This window comes from Uloborus diversus, chromosome 7 (genome assembly GCF_026930045.1).
Source record: "Uloborus diversus isolate 005 chromosome 7, Udiv.v.3.1, whole genome shotgun sequence".
In the NCBI taxonomy this organism is placed as follows: Eukaryota; Metazoa; Arthropoda; class Arachnida; order Araneae; family Uloboridae; genus Uloborus; species Uloborus diversus.
The window spans coordinates 132783195-132800754 of NC_072737.1; the positions used below are offsets into that span (position 1 = coordinate 132783195).

The 17560-nt window shown below is 33.8% G+C and overlaps 1 protein-coding gene across 1 annotated transcript in view; it reads right to left on the bottom strand.

Moving 5' to 3' along the window:
- Positions 1 to 1770: 1770 nt before the first annotated feature.
- LOC129225572 (lysyl oxidase homolog 3A-like) overlaps positions 1771 to 17560 on the bottom strand; it is a 122757-nt gene continuing 106967 nt past the window's right edge. The window contains exons 7-8 of the mRNA XM_054860020.1: positions 15525 to 15777; positions 1771 to 4833 (exon numbers count right to left, since the gene is read on the bottom strand). Of these exons, the coding sequence (XP_054715995.1) occupies positions 4711 to 4833; positions 15525 to 15777 (376 nt within the window). The 3' untranslated portion in view covers positions 1771 to 4710. The remainder of the gene's footprint in view (positions 4834 to 15524; positions 15778 to 17560) is intronic.

A 17560-nucleotide genomic window follows, 5' to 3' on the forward strand; every position in this document is an offset into this window, starting at 1 on the left:
CATTGATAACTATGATTAACGTTAAAGAGATTTTTGCCAAAAATATGCTCTACTGGTGTTTTGCAAACCTTGCATTAAGCGCATTTATTTACTCCTTAGCGCTTTAGAAACTGATGTCAGAGTAATACAAAAACATCAGTTGGACATCTCTTTCATTTTTTAAGCAGCCCGTGCAACGCCGGGCACGCAGCTAGTCCACTATAATATTAAAATCTGTTACGTCCGTCTGTCTGTCTGTCTGAAGATCGATCTCCTCGAGAACCGCTGCGAATCGAGAGTCAAACGAGATACCGATCAATTCGAAATTTTCTAAAGAAAGCAATAGATCCAATCTCGTAATTGTGCGACTTTAATTATCGGAGATATAAATTAAAACGTTAATTAACATAACGTTATTCAGGAATTTTTATTTCTTTCCTGTTGCCATTTTGCATATGGGTGAGCAAGTAAAATTCTAATAATTGTTTTAAAAGTTTTTTTTGGCTGCTGTCCAAATCTTAAAACAACGTTTCTATCTAGAATTTCTTTTTAAATTCGTTTAAAATTGGTTGCTCTATTCGGACATAGCCTTTATTTTATCGTCTGTCCTTTTTTTATTTTTTACATTCAACGTTCTTAACTCTTTTCAGCTTATGAAAGTTGTTTCTTTATAGACGGAGAGCCCAGGGCCACCAGACCTGGTCAGACCTAAGTTATTTTCTAAGTAACAAAATGTGTAGGACAGAATAGAGTTAGCATGTACTTTGAACGTACGCGTAATTATTAACTTGGACCGAGGGCCAATTTGCAGGTATTGGGTACTGAATGTACGAAAAAACAGTGCTAACCTAAGTTATTTTCTAAGTCTCAATTTTTATATTATGATACCCAGGGAGCTATTCCAAAACATTTTGTAAGCTGCCAGACCAATCGCATGGGCCAAATATCCCGCCAGACACAGCTAAAACAACCTACCAAACGGCCAGACACATACCGTGGGCACTAATGGCTGCAAGTGGCGCAACCTTATTTATTTTCTAAGTCTCAATTTTTATATTATAATACTCAGGAAACTATTCCAATGCATTTTGTAAGCTGCCAGACTGGTACAGGTACTGGGTACTGAATGTACGCAAAAACAGTGAAAACTTTACTTATTTTCTGAGTGCTGATTTTTCACGTGCTCGTACTCACAGCGACGTTTTAACTGTGTCTGGCGGGATGTTTGGCTCATACGATTGGTCTGGCTGCTTACAAAATGTTTTGGAACAGTTCCCTGAGTATCATAATATAAAAATTAAGACTTAGAAAATAAGTAAGGTTGCGCCACTGGCAGCCATTAGTGCCCACGGGACGTGTCTGGCAGTTTGTTTTAAATGTGTCTGGCGGGATGTTTGGCGCATGCGATTAGTCTAGCAGCTTACAAAATGCATTGGAATAGTTTCCTGAGTATCATAATATAAAAATTGAGATTTAGAAAATAAGTAAGATTGCGCCACTGGCAGCCATTAGTGCCCACGGGACTTGTCTCTACCGTTGGGGCGATTTTTGAAATCTTTGTTGGTTTAAAGTTTGTTAAGTTGAATGTTCTGAGCCTTAGAAACAAATTTCTTCAACGTGACTAAAATCTTAACTGATATCAATTCAAATTTGGTTTCAATGTATTCGAAATAGTACAGTTATGGAAAAAGAATACATTTAAACATCGAAAATGCACGAACAATTTATGTATGCTTCTGGTAACAAATTTCAGTTATATTTAATACACACAGATAAGAAAAACAAACCATATAAATCAAAATGTCTTTAATTTCAGCAGTTGTTAGAAGCACTAAACAAGTTTTTATTGAAGGAGAAACAACTTCGTAAAAATTAAAAATAGCACAGCAGGTTTTGAAACATTTGGAGACAAATTATACATATCTAAAGTAAAACTTTATGTCGGCTGATTACCAACTGAGTAGCAAATAAACAAAATATTCTTCGCCATTTTTATTTTGCCAATTTGAATTTAAGCTTTTATTCTTTCGGAAAAAGAATGATCTTCCATTGTGCTTTATTGAACTGAATCTGGTTAATAGCAGCTTTAGCGTGGTATTCACACGGAACACAGAATTCGATGTCTTTGGCAAAAATGGCAGCAAAACTACACTTGAGTTATGTCAATTCTGCAATAGTTCTTCTCTTCTGTCTTTTCTTTTGTCTAGTTGCAGACTTTGAAAGTTCAATACAATTGCTAGTCGTGTGAGATCAACCTTAGCATTAAGTGCTAAAGAAGAATTTCGTTTGAAACACCTTATAGTATTGTTCTTTACATTTCCATAATTTAGTTAGCTATATCATTTCATAACTAACAAATGTATTTTAATAACTAGAAAGACACCGTGCAGCATTAATATGCTTCGGAAACATATGAAGGGTACAGGAGAAAACGCCCGCCCGTCAGTTTTTCAAAAAAAAAAAAAAAAAAAAACTTTTGAATTTTCAAAATTAATTTGAATTCTGAAATTTTGAATTTAAATTATGTTTTTCGCAATCACGAATTGCGACAGGGCCCATACTCATTGGGGGCTAATGTTTCTAGAAACAGCTCCTGTACCCCGAAGTCTACCCCTCCTACTGGGCGGTTACGTGTGTATAGTTGTGTGTGTGTGCAGGCGAGTGTGTATGTGTAGGCACGCGTGCGTGCATGTGTAGGCTTGTGTGTGTGCGTAGACCTGTGTGTATGCACGTAGGCGTGTGTGTATGTGTGTGTGTGTCTGAGCGCGCGTGTGTGTAGGACATGGACGCCATCGACCAGGAGAAATGAATTCCAGGAGGCAGTGCTCGGAGCCGCGACTGCAGAGGCCGGTGGGCGCTGGTGCTGGTGTCCCTGGTCCAAGCTGAAAAAGGAACCAAACGCCAAAAACGGTGAAATGAAAGCAATAAGCAAGCGTGATTGCTAAAAAAAAAAAAAAAAAAAAAAAAAAAAAAAAAAAAAAAAAAAAAAAAAAAAAAAAAAAAAAAAAAAAAAAACAGAATAATGATGTTTTCTAGTGGTTAAAGAAGTATACTTTTCGAATTGTTTATCATCGGTTGTACGAAACCCCGCAAGCCAGCTTAATATTTGCTTGAAAATAGGCGGTACTAGGGGATTTTCACGTCAGTCAAAATTCAGATACGTATTTCTTAAAATTAACTTTTTTTTGTCTGGATCAGGATTTCCCCCTGTACCCTTCATATGCATTTCATGCTGTTAATTCAGGCAATATTACATTAATCATTGTTTTTGGCATTTTTACTTAAATGTGAGTGAAATTAAAAATGATTTTTTAAGAAATTAATGTAAGAGATTTTTTGTTCAAATATTCTAATAAAATATTTTATTCAAATTTTAGACACTAAAAAGTTTAGGCAACATTATTGACCAAAGTAAACGGTGTTAGACAGCTGTAAAGCTCATAAATACAAAAATCACATGAAAGAACTTTACGTCGTTTAGCACTTTTAAGCTTTTACTACGCAAACTTCAAAACGATCCATTTTATACCCCAGCTGCATAATAAGAAATATTGGGCTTTGTCTAATTAACTACTTAAAACTTCAATGCACTGCTTTTAATTAATTAAGAAACAAATTCTAGGCTCTTTTTCTGCACATTAAATTTCCTATTTTTTTGATTTATTGACGAATTTCATATCCTTCACGAAAAATTAAAAGAAATTTTACGTGAAATCTCTTCATCCATATAACTTCTTTTGAGCCTTCAATTCTACTTAGTAGAAACGTAATGCTTGGTAACGTTTCTACTTAGTAGAAACGTTCTTGCTATTTAAGAATGCAATTATGTAAAACAAATCTGTTTCTTTTCTTATGAGCGGGATCAAATATAGCTAGAGTAGTGCTTTGAGGTCTAAATTACTCAAGACAAAACTAATATTTGCTGAAAATTTTTGTATCATAGAGCCCTATCGTTGACATACCATTACAATAAACTATATCCCTAACATAAAAAATTGCAACGTTTACACTTTATAAAAAATACCCTCAGGATTCTGCAATTTTTTATGTTTTGATGTTAAAGTGTTTGATTCTGAGCTACAACTTTATTTTAAGACTTAAAAAACGAGAAGGAAGAAAGATCACACATATGGACGCAATATCACACCATTTTGGATCGTTTTTTTCTATTTATATTGGTACAAACGATCCACTTGATTCTAGACATAATAATCTGAATCACATTTTGCTTATAAATTATAACCGTACTGATCAAAACAATCAATACTGTATGTACTCCACTAGCTCATAAATAAGGAAATCGTGCAAGAAGAGTTTTGTGTCGTTCAAAACTAAACGATCCACACTTCTGTCGTCTTTTGACACATGAGATATCACTTATTTAGGGTTCATTGCTACCCAAAAGCTGCTGATTACAAATGAGTCACGAAGGGTTCATCAGCAGGGTAAGTTAAGAACTGCTTTGCTGTCCACTTATTTAGGGTTCATTGCTACCCATAAGTTGTTGATCACAAATGAAAGGTTCATCAGCAGGGTTAGTTCAGAACTGCTTTGTTGTCCTTTGTACTGAAGCAGTTCTTCTAGAACTGCGATACACACACGACACGTCGCAAGTAGGATGTCCATTTTGTGCCCCGGTTCACGTCACAGCTGTTGAAAAGCAGCCTTGTTCAATAACACTGATATCCGCTTTCGATCAGGGCTCGTTCAATATCCAGAAAAAATGTAGTTTCAAGGTCTTCCAAGCGTGCAATTGTATACTTGAGCAGAGACGTAGTCAAAATGGACGATGCAAGTTGCAGCATTGTTGTCGTAGGAGAGTTCAGCTACTTTCAGCTCTGGGTTGACTGAAACCTATTTCAACAATAAAAATATAATTAGCAACATGTTTGTTTCTAAACGGAACATTAACATCTTCATATAAATATGACGTCATATATCTAGTATAACTAAAAACACAGCTCCGTAGCAGCAGCCACTGGCCGTCATTGAACGCGCGAATCTTGAACTAAACGGGCAAAACGTAGACTCAGGATGAAACTGCAACTACTGATTTCAGTGGAGGCAACGCTGATTGCATCCTCGGCAAAAGTTGTTTGCACGCATGTGCTTTTCGGGCCCTTGCAGAGAGACCATGTAAGCCTAGTCGAAAAATAGGGGCCCGGGCCTTGGGGGGGGGGCGGCAACACGAGCGCAAAAAAAAGAATATAAAAGAAAGGAAAGAAAAAAAGAAAGGAAGAATTAAAAAAGGGGGGGGGTGAAGGGGGACTCCGAATAAGAGAGAACGTAATGATTAAGTAAAATTTACTCTTCTGGTATTTACTGTTGTGGCCCTTAAAATAGAGTTAATTGCTTTCCAGTAAGCAGTTTTGATTTTTTCCCCTTCTTTTTTCCCTTTTCTTTTCTCCCCCCCCTTTTCTTGTTTCTCCTCCTTTTTCCTTCTTTCCTCCTTTTTTTCTTCTTCTTTTTTTGGGGGGATGGAGGGGCCCTTGCCCATATATTCCGTTGCCCATGGAATCAGTTTCTCGTTGTATATCTACCAGTAGACTTTGGTTTAACGCGGGGGTTACTTTCTACAAAAATGTCGCGCAAACTAAGATCGAATATTAATGTTAAAATAAGTGTTATGTTCCTAAAATAGAGGTGCGACATCGATGTCGATGTTTTAGAAACGTCGATGTTGATGTTTTTGTTGAAACATCGATGTTTCACTGTCGATGTTTTTTGAACATCGATGTTTGGGTTCGATGTTGATGTTTTTGTATTTTAATTGAAAATTATGATAAAATTTCTCGGAGAGAAGCAACATCGATTGTAAAACATCAATGTTTCCAAGCATCGATCTTCAAAAAAAAAAAAAAAAAAAGTGCAGGAGCTGAGCTCCTGTTAGCTACCATGCAAAATAAGCTGAAATAAGGTTGACAACTGCTCCACAAAAATTGCGAAGCTCATGAGCTCCGCAAAAAAGTTATTTTGCTTCGTATTTCCCGGCCGAGCGTTTTCGAGCATGACATTGTGTTTAAAGCGGTTTTTTATTTTTATGCTAGTGCTAAAAATGATTATCAAAGCTCAAAATCAATTTTAGACAAGTGGTTCTCGTTTTTTTTTCTTTAAATTGAATTTTATGCAAAATACCGAGCTGCTCCACAAAATCCTCAAATTGTTCTTCCAAAGTTGGCTCAGATATACACGGAATCTTCCTTGCTTGGAAAACAACTTAGAACAGAATCAATGAAAGTAAACCCGCTGCTGCCAGTATTTAGATTATCTGGAATTTCCCAAAACTATTTCCGCTTCAACTGAGTTATGTTAATGAAATTTCTGGAATAATAGTTATAATTTGACGAATTGATGCAATGCCGAAAAAGAATTCACTGATCCACTAAGAAACATTTGTTAGAGATTATCATATATGTAAGTCTGTAGTGCAGTATATGGAAAAATGTATGCTGTACATAGTTTAAACGATCGATGTTTAAAAACATCGATGTTTTTTGGTCAATTTATCATTACCATCGATGTTTTAATTTCGAACATCGATGTTTTGAAACATCAATGTCTTGCCATCGAAGTCGCACCTCTACCTTAAAAAATACTCTTCATTCTAGTGATAGACAAGCACATAATGAACTGAATGTATAATTATTTCGAAGTCTCTGCTAGAAGTGTATAAGGAAAATATGAATAAATTAACTGTTTACAAAAATAGTGAGTTGTGATAGTCTGTTGGCAGTTATTGATCATGTTTTTGTGTAGTTCTTGGTAGGGCATTAACGCATCCATGATTTCTCACTTCACTTCCATAACGGGATCTTCTTTCACTAAAAAAAACCCAGAAATATCATTTGCCATTGTCAAGGAATGTCTCAAAACTTTCAATGCGAAAAATGTTGACTGTATGTCATCAATGTCTGTAACCTCGTTAGTTTCGTACTCCTTCGTCACTTCTAAAAGTTCTTCTAGACTTCGGAATCCAATTTAAAAAAAAAGTCGTCAGTGGCCAAAGATCGCTTACTAGCACGCAAAAATAATGTTCATTGCATGCTATCAGCATTCTCAAAAGTTTGGATTCTGTAGGAAGGGAAAGCTTTTTCCGTTTACAGTGCCGCTTCTACGTAAAATAAAAACTTTTCCACGTAAACAACATAAAGACGTTAAATCTTAAACCCAGTATAATCAAATCCGCTTAAAAGAAATCCGTGTAAATTGATGGTCTACTGTGAAGCATTAAGATATAAAAGACAATAAATGTTTTCATACATATTTCTTTTTAAATTTCACAATATTGTATTTTAATACATCTAAAATAAGAATTTACAGTTTCTGTTCAAAATATCGCTTACTTTTGACCAACAGAAGCAGCTAAGCTTACTCTGGCTACTAACTTAAAAGCTGCTTTTTTCCGTCTGATCTATACTGCTTTAACGCAAAAGGACAAACAGCGAAGAAATGAGCCATTTGAGGACCTCAATCACGTTTTTGGCTTGGAAAAGAGCAAATTAGTGCCAAGCAGACGACGAATGGGAATACTTTTGGTTAGCTTTATTTTTCACTGTAGAGAAAATGTCCACAGGTAACATAGTGGCAAACTTTCCGGCAACCTATGGTCTATGTTTTTGGTGAACAGACTGTAAAAGCGTTTATGCTGTTGCTGATATAAACAAAAGAATTAATTACATTCAAAGATGCAAGTTTGGATCTACCAACAATTATCATTAATAAATGTTCATTCGCTAGCAATATTGTTGCTGGACCAGCTCGTCTCTGGACTGATATAAACAAATAATCGGGCTAGATCATTTTTGAATACTAATAATTTGTAAATTATGTTTTTTTCATGCTATGTATGGACATCAAATTCTTAATATTAGCAAAACAAAAAAAAAAAAAAAAGAAAAGAAAGGAAGAAAAGGTGAAATTATCGTTAAAAAAACTTTTTTGTTGTTGTTGAAAACACAGGAAACTTCAATGCTCTACTGTAGTGCTCATGGTCTTTAAGGGTGAAAAAATCATGGTCTTTAAGGGTGAAAAAATAAGATACTAATTAAAAAGAAATCTGATTCCTTGTAAAAACGAAACTGATCATGTTTATCAGTACAAAATCAATCACGAGTTTGTGAATAACGCAAAAATAGCCCCCCCCCCAAAAAAAAGGGGGAGGGGAGGCAGTTTATTTATTTTCAGACAATTTTATGGGCAGAAGTTAGTTTCTTTTTTCCCCCCAAGAAAACAACTTTAAATTTAAAATTCTCCTGCATATGTACTGTAAGTATTAAAAATTTCTTCCCCCAAAAAATAAGTCTATAAATAAATAAAATAAAAGAATCTTTAGTAGGTTAATGGGGGGAATGTAGGGCAGAGTGGAATAGTTATGCTAAATTACTTTGTTTTGAAATGAAAAAAAATTAAATATTTAATTTAAATGTATAGTACATAAAGAAGAAAGCATGTATTGAAATGCTATCTTTTATGTTTTGGCAATAAATTTGTTCCTTCAAAAAAAGTGAAAAATTTCAATTTATTTTATTTATTTATTTAGTTATTTTTTTGCATGGGAAAGGAAAAAATGAAATATTTTTCTGTTGGAACATTTTTTATTTACTTATATAAATATTTTTTATTGAAAAAAAAATGAGCCCATAACAAAACAAATCTAACTAATTAGATAAATAACGAATAAATAAAAAAGAAATTAATGAATAGTTAAATTTATGTGAGCATAAATTGGAGTAAGATGAATAAGTAAGTGAATAACTAATTAAATGAATGCATAAGAATTTATTAACAAATGAATAAGTACACTAATATGTAAATGAATTAATAAATAAATAAATTAAACAAACTATTCCACATTGCCCCATATGCACTTAACAATTCGACTACACAATTAAAATCTAATATTAAATAAATAATTACAGACCTGAAACTCAGTAGGTCTCAACAGCCAACCCCTTCCAAAATAGAAAACATTTAAAATGAAACCAAAAATTAAAAAAAAAAAGATTAATTGAGCGTTGCTTCAATTTTAAAACTAACCGATGAAATCGACTCTAGTAACTTCGCGTATGTTTTTGAAAGTGATAGTTCTGCTTTTGGAGCTCATTGAAAAGTGAAGTTATTGGTGTTAAGTTGATTTACCATCGCAATGCCACTATGAAGGTAACGCAAGGTGATACACAATGAAAAATATTTCCCTTTTCCACAAGTTCCCCACAAAAAAATCTTATTTCTTTTGCAAAAATGTTTTATTACACACGACCCTCTTCCCAGTCACCCCCTCCTCCAACCAGTCAGAATTTTTCGGGAGGGGGGAGGAATTGACTCCTCTGACTGCTCAAATGACGTATCTGTCCCCCCTTCCGTTTTGAACTGATGTGCCTTTTTCTTCAGAAGTACTCCATTTTTTTTGACCGATATCAACAACATGGTTAGTAACATAGTTAAAGCGTTGACCGATAGGCAGCGTTGCATTGCAGTAAATTATTTTATCATACGACTTTTTCTCGCTTTTTCACTTCACCCCCATTCCCTTGCATAAAGAGCATACAAGGTACATATGCTCATTAGAAAGAAAAAGAAAAATCTTTTTGAAAATGATTTTTTTTCTTTTTTTTTTTTGTTAGTAAAGGTGATTTTGTAACAGGAAAATTCACTTTCCCCATTTGATAAATCGCTGCTGAGATATAGCATCCTTATACAATTTCCACTTCCAAGGTATAACGTTTTTTGTTCCGTCATTTCTTTTAAAACGAGAAATGTACTTTCGCTTTTTCTTTTGATGACTCTCTGATGGCACCAGAGGTGAAAAAGTTGAGAAACAATGCATAAAGCCGGTGTATATGACCTAGATCTCTTGATAGATAGCGCCATTTTGCATTTCGGATGTTTTTAAGTGAAGATTCTTGTAGATACCTGTAAGCTGATGCAACCTACATTTTATTCCAAATAGCTGCTTATTCAAAACGCTTGAGTTTTCGTGTCATTTAAGTGATTATTATCATATAGATGTAGGCATTGCACTAGCTAAGAAATTTTTAAGAAGGTGCAAAATTGGAAAGTCTAGTTAGGTAAAAAAACTATTGGATTGCTTAATTTGAATGCATATTCAGATGGACTTTTTTTTTTCTTTCTAACTAGAAAATCGCCCGTCATGGTATGACAGGTGAAAATTGCTTCTACATTTGAACGAAGTCATTGCCTGTTTGGTGATATTTTGGTAGCTGAAATTGTAATCCTAACTCCAGTAGATAAACCCTAAACTCCAGTAGGTAGCGTTACCATTATTTATTATTACCAAAGTTATTTTTACCATTTTTTCGTATCTTCATTCCCCTGAAATGACACAATCTTATCAGTAAAACAGTTAAGACCGGATCGAGTTCAGTCTTGTCAGAATAAAGCCTTTCCCTGCATGTTAAACATTACCAAAATATATTATCAAATTATCATGCCATGGCGCAAGTTTCATTGTTGAATCACGCGCGTTACTCAGTTTGCGGAACAGCTCTAGGAATTTAATTTTGCCAAGAGATACTCCTTGCCAAACGAGTACTCGAGGGATCTTTTACATACCGCATAATCATACGACATGGACGCTGTTGATTTTCTGCATCTTGAAAATCCACCGACGAGAGCCAGGACGGAACCTGCGCCTTTGTTCAGATGGACTATAATATGATAAAGAATGCTTAAAAGTATTTTGCTCAACCTAGGGGGTTCCCAAACTTTTTTGATTTATGGCACCCTTTGAAGAAACAGAAGTGTCTCTGCGGCACTCTAGTCTATCTCTATTATGAATATAGGGGAGGGTGGTCCAAAGCGGGTAGACTTTCATATGCCTCCCTCCCCATGGTGTGGTGTGTAAGCGGCGATGCATACGTATGTCGCGTTTGCATGAACACCCCCGAGTTTTAATCAGTCCCAGCGAAGCGGCAGTGAATCGGCAGGGCGCAACCAGGCTTAAAATAAAAAACATGATACATATCTTTAAAAAATAAATAAATAAATAAATAAAGAAACTTGGTAACTTGTGATAAGTTGAAGACCAGCTTTTTTTTTTTTTTTTTTTTGACTGTCAATATTTTTACGCTATTCTGACACCATCCACCTACAAACTACAACAGTCATTTCTTTTGTTTCTTTTTCAAATTTAGGGTTTTATTATTGAAATAAAAAACATGCCTTCGGGAAAAATGGGTCGGGCAAAGCGTGTATGGGATTTAATGATATATTTATTTATAATTTCGTGACTCGAGTGCTGACTTACGTTTTCTATTTCAATATGATAAGTATAACTTTAAAAAGTTATTTTTTAGGACGGCACAATTAATTAGTCTATTAATTTTATCAGGTATTTCTTTATGTTTTATAAACAAATGTGCGGACCCTAAATTGGATAAGTACAACTTTTTTATATATTTTTTTATAATGGCAGGTAGTTAGTCAATTATTTTAATCATTTATAACTTCATATTTGATTGGCAAATGTACCAAATCACAATTAATTAAACTTACTCGCTTTGGGCTCCCTGGTAGGGCAAGGCAGGTTTTTCAAATGTTTGTAAAATTTGATAATAAATAAATAGTGGGTTTAAAATAATGCAAAAATCACTTTTTATTTTGAATTTCAAGAACCATACTAGGAAATAAAATCGAAATTTTTGCGATAAAAATCCAAAAACTACAATTTTCGAGCGTTCTTCGAAAACCTATCCGCTTAGGGCCACCATCCCCTACAGTGAAATCCCGCTACAAGGAATATCAATGCAACAACATATCAGTTTCAACGAAATAAATGTTCAGTCCTGTTTTACTCTCTATTACCCCCGTTGCTTGAATTTCATTACAACGACATTCCCGTCACAGTGAAAATAATTTGCGCTCTCTTGAAGTTTGCTGTAACGGGATTTTACTTTATATTGATACCATTGGACTTTGCTCGGCCCTCCTTGCCTCTTCCTGCGGCACCTATTTTGGGAACCCTTGGCTCAAACCATTGCGCGGATATTACATTTTTACGTATATTTGCAACCTATTCACGTAACTTTAAAGTTTGGTTTTGAACTTTTAAATGTTTGTAAAAAGAAACGATCATGTATTATACTATAAAGTATAACTTTCTAAAAAATATTTTATTTAAAAAACAATACAAGTGTATATGTTACGGGTGTGATCGAACAATCACTCTAGTAACACGTAAAAATCATTATTTTTTTAAGGATAAAAATTTGTTTTAGAAAGTTAATTACTTCATAGAATGATACATAACGGCTCTTTACACTCAAATACATAACAATTAAAGGCCATAGTTTAAAATTCTGAGAATGGAGAGGAAATATACATCGCTCGTTTGGAAGAAGAGTGCTACAGTAAAAAAAAAAAAAAATTAATTTCCTTTTTTTTCCCCTCGCTTAAAGTCCTTCAAAGGACGATATCTTCTCTGGAAAATAATGACAGATTTTTTTCTCAAAAAAAAAAAAAAAAAAAAAAAAAAAAAAAAAAAAAAACAAAACGTTTGTGGAAGAGTGCCACAAAACGAAAACTATTTTACCACGCTTTTTAAAATATAACACTAAATACTTCGATTATTTTTCGATCACATTGTGTATATGAAAGTATTTCATCTCTTTTTACAGATAAACACTATTTCAGATAAACACTGTAGGAATTTATTTTTGATTAGTAATTTGAATAATTTAGAAATTTAAGACGGTCTGAGAAACAATGGTAAAATATTCTTTGATAAAATTTTAACGTGGATATAAGTTTCTTTTAATGCAAAAAAAAAAAAAAAAAAAAAAAAAAAAAAAAAAATCGTTTAAATTGTTGACACTGTAGAGAAAACAAAAAGTTAAAAAAACTTGAAAGAAACAAAAGAATCAGCGGGTTACGACTGCCAGATAGATTAAGGAACACAATGGATGGAAAAATTTGAAGGTAAGGCGAGAAAAAAAAATGAAGAAATATTTCTGACTTTGACAATGAAAACATCGGAGATTAATCAACAGGCTCAACTTTCCTTTTTGAGTGGGGAAAGTATCGAATAAATGAAACAAAAGACTAGTTCATATTTGGTAAAATGACCTCCATTCGACCTTGACTCACTATTCCGAATGCACTTCCTCCGAGTATGGATATTTATCCATCAATAGTACTTAACGGGATGGTCACAAAGCCAACACAAACACAATGCCACTTTTATTTCCCCATTTTTTATCCTGGACAGCTCGCATTATTTCTTCTCAAATTGGATTCTCCCTAATGGTTTCCAAAAGGAGTGGAAATGAATGAGTTTTGTAAAATTCCGAAATAATATAGCGTGAGGTTATTCTTTCACGCTATTATATTTTCTGTGAAATTTCGGGACTGTGACAACAAGAAAAGGGCATAAAAAACAATAACAATAAAAAAAGGTCACGCGAAGCCATCTTTTTATTGCCTCTTCTCTTGTGCTCGTGTTTTAAATAATGAAATGTGGCAGTTAATTTCAAAATATGAAATATTTGAGGTCAGAAACTCTCCCTCTCTTTCTCTGGACACTAGACGTTATATTCCCGTGAATGTCTTGGAGATTGATGGTCTTTCAACAATATTACAGTGAACAATGCCTATTATGAATGCAAAAAACCCACAAACGCAATTTCAATTGTGCTTTGCATAATAAACAGGAGGTTAAGAAATATTCGAAGGTAAAAACCGTTTACTTATTTTTTAAAGAGTTTTAGCAGTGAATTATCAATTAAATAATTTCGAAACATCTGCTGAATAATAGTAAAGAATCTGTAGTAAATTATAGTGCAGATTCAAAATGTGGTGTGGAGGAAAAGCTTTTCTCTTAGAATTTCAGTATCCGTAGAAACTGAAATCGAATCACAAATTTATATACAGTATAACCCCGATTTAACGCTTGTCTATGGACTTCAAAAAGTTATCGTTAAATCAAGGATATCGTTAAATCCAGATGCATATACATCAATTAAGCAGTTAAATCCGGACTAGTGAAATGTATCATTAAAGTGAGGAAATCGTTAAATCGGGTATCGTTAAATAGAGGATATACTGTATTTATAATTTATTCGTAACAGATTTTATATTTTTTTACATATTGCATTGATTCACATTTCTTGCGCTATAGCAATTCAACAACGAAATTACACGTATGCAACCTGATAGGATTATAGTCACTCGATTTGAAGTTTTAAAAATGCTACCTATTTGAAAATAGAACTGTGATTGATTTTTAATCTTCCGAACCATTTGATTCTCTGCTTAATTTAAATCTCATTTGATGAATCACTCAATGAAATCCAAATGAAATTTGAAGACAAATCACAGTGTTACGCTCATAAGAATCTGGTCTCTGGATCTTGGATTTTATGTGCCGTAATATGGAATTTTTTCTACTGCATTTCTAACGTATTTATTTTTTTCAGTAGCCGAAAATCGACATTTTGAAACACCAATATTTATTTTTGCTTTTCTTCCGAGGGAAGGAACTTGATCGATTTTTTAAATTCTGCGTCACGAAATTATGTAACAAAATTTTTAGAAAATGCCAGTATTACAGTCTTAAAAATGTTTTGCAAAACCGTGCTTAGCCAAAAAAAAAAAAAAACTTTTTGTAGTTTTACAAACATAGCAAAATGTTATAACACAATAAAATACAGAAACAACATTGCGTGTAAGAAAAGTTTCACATTTAACTCATGATATTTATCCGGCAACATTTTTGAAATGACAATCTCTTTTTTGTAACCCAATTGAGAAAATTTTCAACTGTCGGTTATCCATATTCTTCAGTCTTACCTTGTCGAATATGCTTAACCTTCTCGAATATGTTCATTCAGTTTGAAATTATTACCAACATAATATCGAGGAAAGTCTTTCAAATCGCGGGCGGCGAAATTTTAGATAAAATTTTAAAGTTTTAAATGTTGACACTGATTGCTTATATGGATGGCCACACGTCAATTGCACTAAGTCGTATGCTGTTGGTGGTTCTATGTCAGCTTTCGGCTCCTGGGAGTACCATTCCTTTGAAAGTAAAATAACTTTAAGTAAGGCTATGAAATCGTATTTGTCGAAATTCATTGGCAGTCAGTAGTCTATCAGTATCAGTCAGTGACCTCCCGATAAAATAAGTGCGGAATTAAAATTCAGATTTTGTTTTAAAACTTATATAACTTCATATCCACCTTCCTCATCAATAGAACAAGAAATGTTCAAAAGTCGAATCTTCAACCTAATCAAACATTCACCGATCTTGAATTTTATTTAAAAGACCAACACAGTTTAAGCGTGAAAGTCAATAAGTATTAGACGAAACTGAATGGTTTTACGTGTTGGCTTTCACTTTAAATTCATTTAATTACCTAAATTAGCAGCAATGGGTGCAACTTTTAACCACTAATTAGGAAAACTTACTGTTGCATTTTTTAAGATCATCGACTTTTTTATGGATATTTCCATCCAATCAATATTAATGGAAATGTTCATGAAGAAAAAAAAAGTCATGAATATTTTAATTTAATCAAAGAGTCACTGACCTTGAAATAATATGTTCCTGGACGAATGTCAGTGATGTCCACCCACTGGCAATCGATGTTGTGGTGGTAAGTGTCGACGCATCCTACGGATATGCCTTGATCTCCGTAGTTGGCACAGGCGTACTTTTTGGGAATGTTGGTGTGACATTCATTGTCCTCTAAGCAGAAACTGGCCTTATGGCCCTCGGCAACTTTGTTTCCCCGTGAATCAATGAGATCAAAGTGTGCAAACACCTCCATGCTGTGGTAATGCCTGAGAAGAGAAAGAAAGGGTGAAAAAATCGATTAAGAACGCTCAACTTTCAGCAACCCCAATTTTTACAAACCCTTCGCAATACTAGATTGAGTAATGAGCTTTGCAATAAATTACCAATTTAGTAATGCATTGTTAACTTTAGAAACCCATTTCTTGAAGTACAGCACATCATGTTCTACCATTTTAAGCCATCTTTTAACCAGTTCTTCGATGTGAGGCGATAATAACATTTTATCATGATTATTACGACGATAATCATAACTACTATAATAGTTATTATTTTTCTGTTACAATAACTATCTTGTTGAGACGATGCCGATGTACTCTACGAAGCTTTCACCTTTAGCATGGCATGTAATTTCCTTTTGTCTTAGGTACATTACGGTCTTGATCGAACTCATGAAGCACAAGTTCTCTAATAATCTTAATTTGCTGCTCATTTTTATTGAGCCCACTACACATACCTTGGTGTCAGAACTCTATGATACCAGTTTTTTATTTCTATATACAACTGTTCAGGTACATATGAAACTCGCAAACAGTCCGTTGCAAAAATTTACGTATGCAAAAGATTGCAAAACTTTTGACTCACCGCAATAAATACATGTTTGTATTAAGATTTTAGTCAATGCTTTTTGCCAACCCTAATGTATGAAGCAAGAAGTTATGTAAGTTTCACTCCGGATATGACAAAGGAATATTGTAAACATTCTAAGTACGTTATTGGTTCTACACTAGTTAGTGAACAAACCCTCTTTTTGGTCTATTGTTTAATCATTCATTGTCCCTTATTCCACCATTAGAAATTACCATTCTTTCTTCCTAGTGGGTCATGTTTTGTAGATTGTGCTTTAAATCTGAGAACAGACAAATGTAATAGACAAATTCCGCAGACATAGAACAGACAAATTCTACCGTCTGATAACAGTTCATTGCAACAGATGTATTTGATTGTCGTCACATTCAAAAGGAAACCAGTATAAACCTTAACCAGCAGAGAATTACGAAGACTTGTGACAATCTAGATGTTCAGAAAGATTTTTAATCGTATCTCAAGAAGGGACCAGAATAAACCAAATCGATTAAAAACCAAACTACGGTGTTTTATGAAATGGAAATTTCTTTTTTAACGCTAAGTGTTTGAAAACTCTTTGTGTAAGTGCAACAGATGGATCTTGATATTATATCGTCAAGCCATGAGCAATTTTTCCAAGGATCACCTGAATTCGAGTCATTTTGTATTGAGTTTTTCAGTTCAGTAAACTTAAACTAATTCTTCAATAATTCCTCTGAAACGTAACATAAATTTAAAATTTAAGTGCATGCTCGAAATACCACATCGAAAGAAATCTCCATAGAGTGCAACTTAATAAAACATAGAAATTTGTTTTAGCAATCAGCAATAAGACGCAAACGTAGTAAGGTATGTGCTGGATCGCAACTCTTTACAACTTTTACATGAAATGTTTTGGGCTTTATTAATTTATCAGCATCATCATATTTTGCCACATCTATTGCAAAATTTCGCTTATTCTCTCGTTATTTACTAACTACGGTTTAGTTAAGGTCTATGAAATTAAAGTCAATGAATAATTATTCATGGACTCAGCTTAAAATTCAACGTGTTTCCTCGATAACATTTGCTCATCATTAAAGTTTATTTTGAAATTTCAGTCAAAAATTATCTAACATTTGAGGACTAGTTGAGCTTAATAATGAGCTGCGAGTAAATAATTAAAAAAAAAAGCCTTAACAATAAAAGGCAATATCCATAAAATAT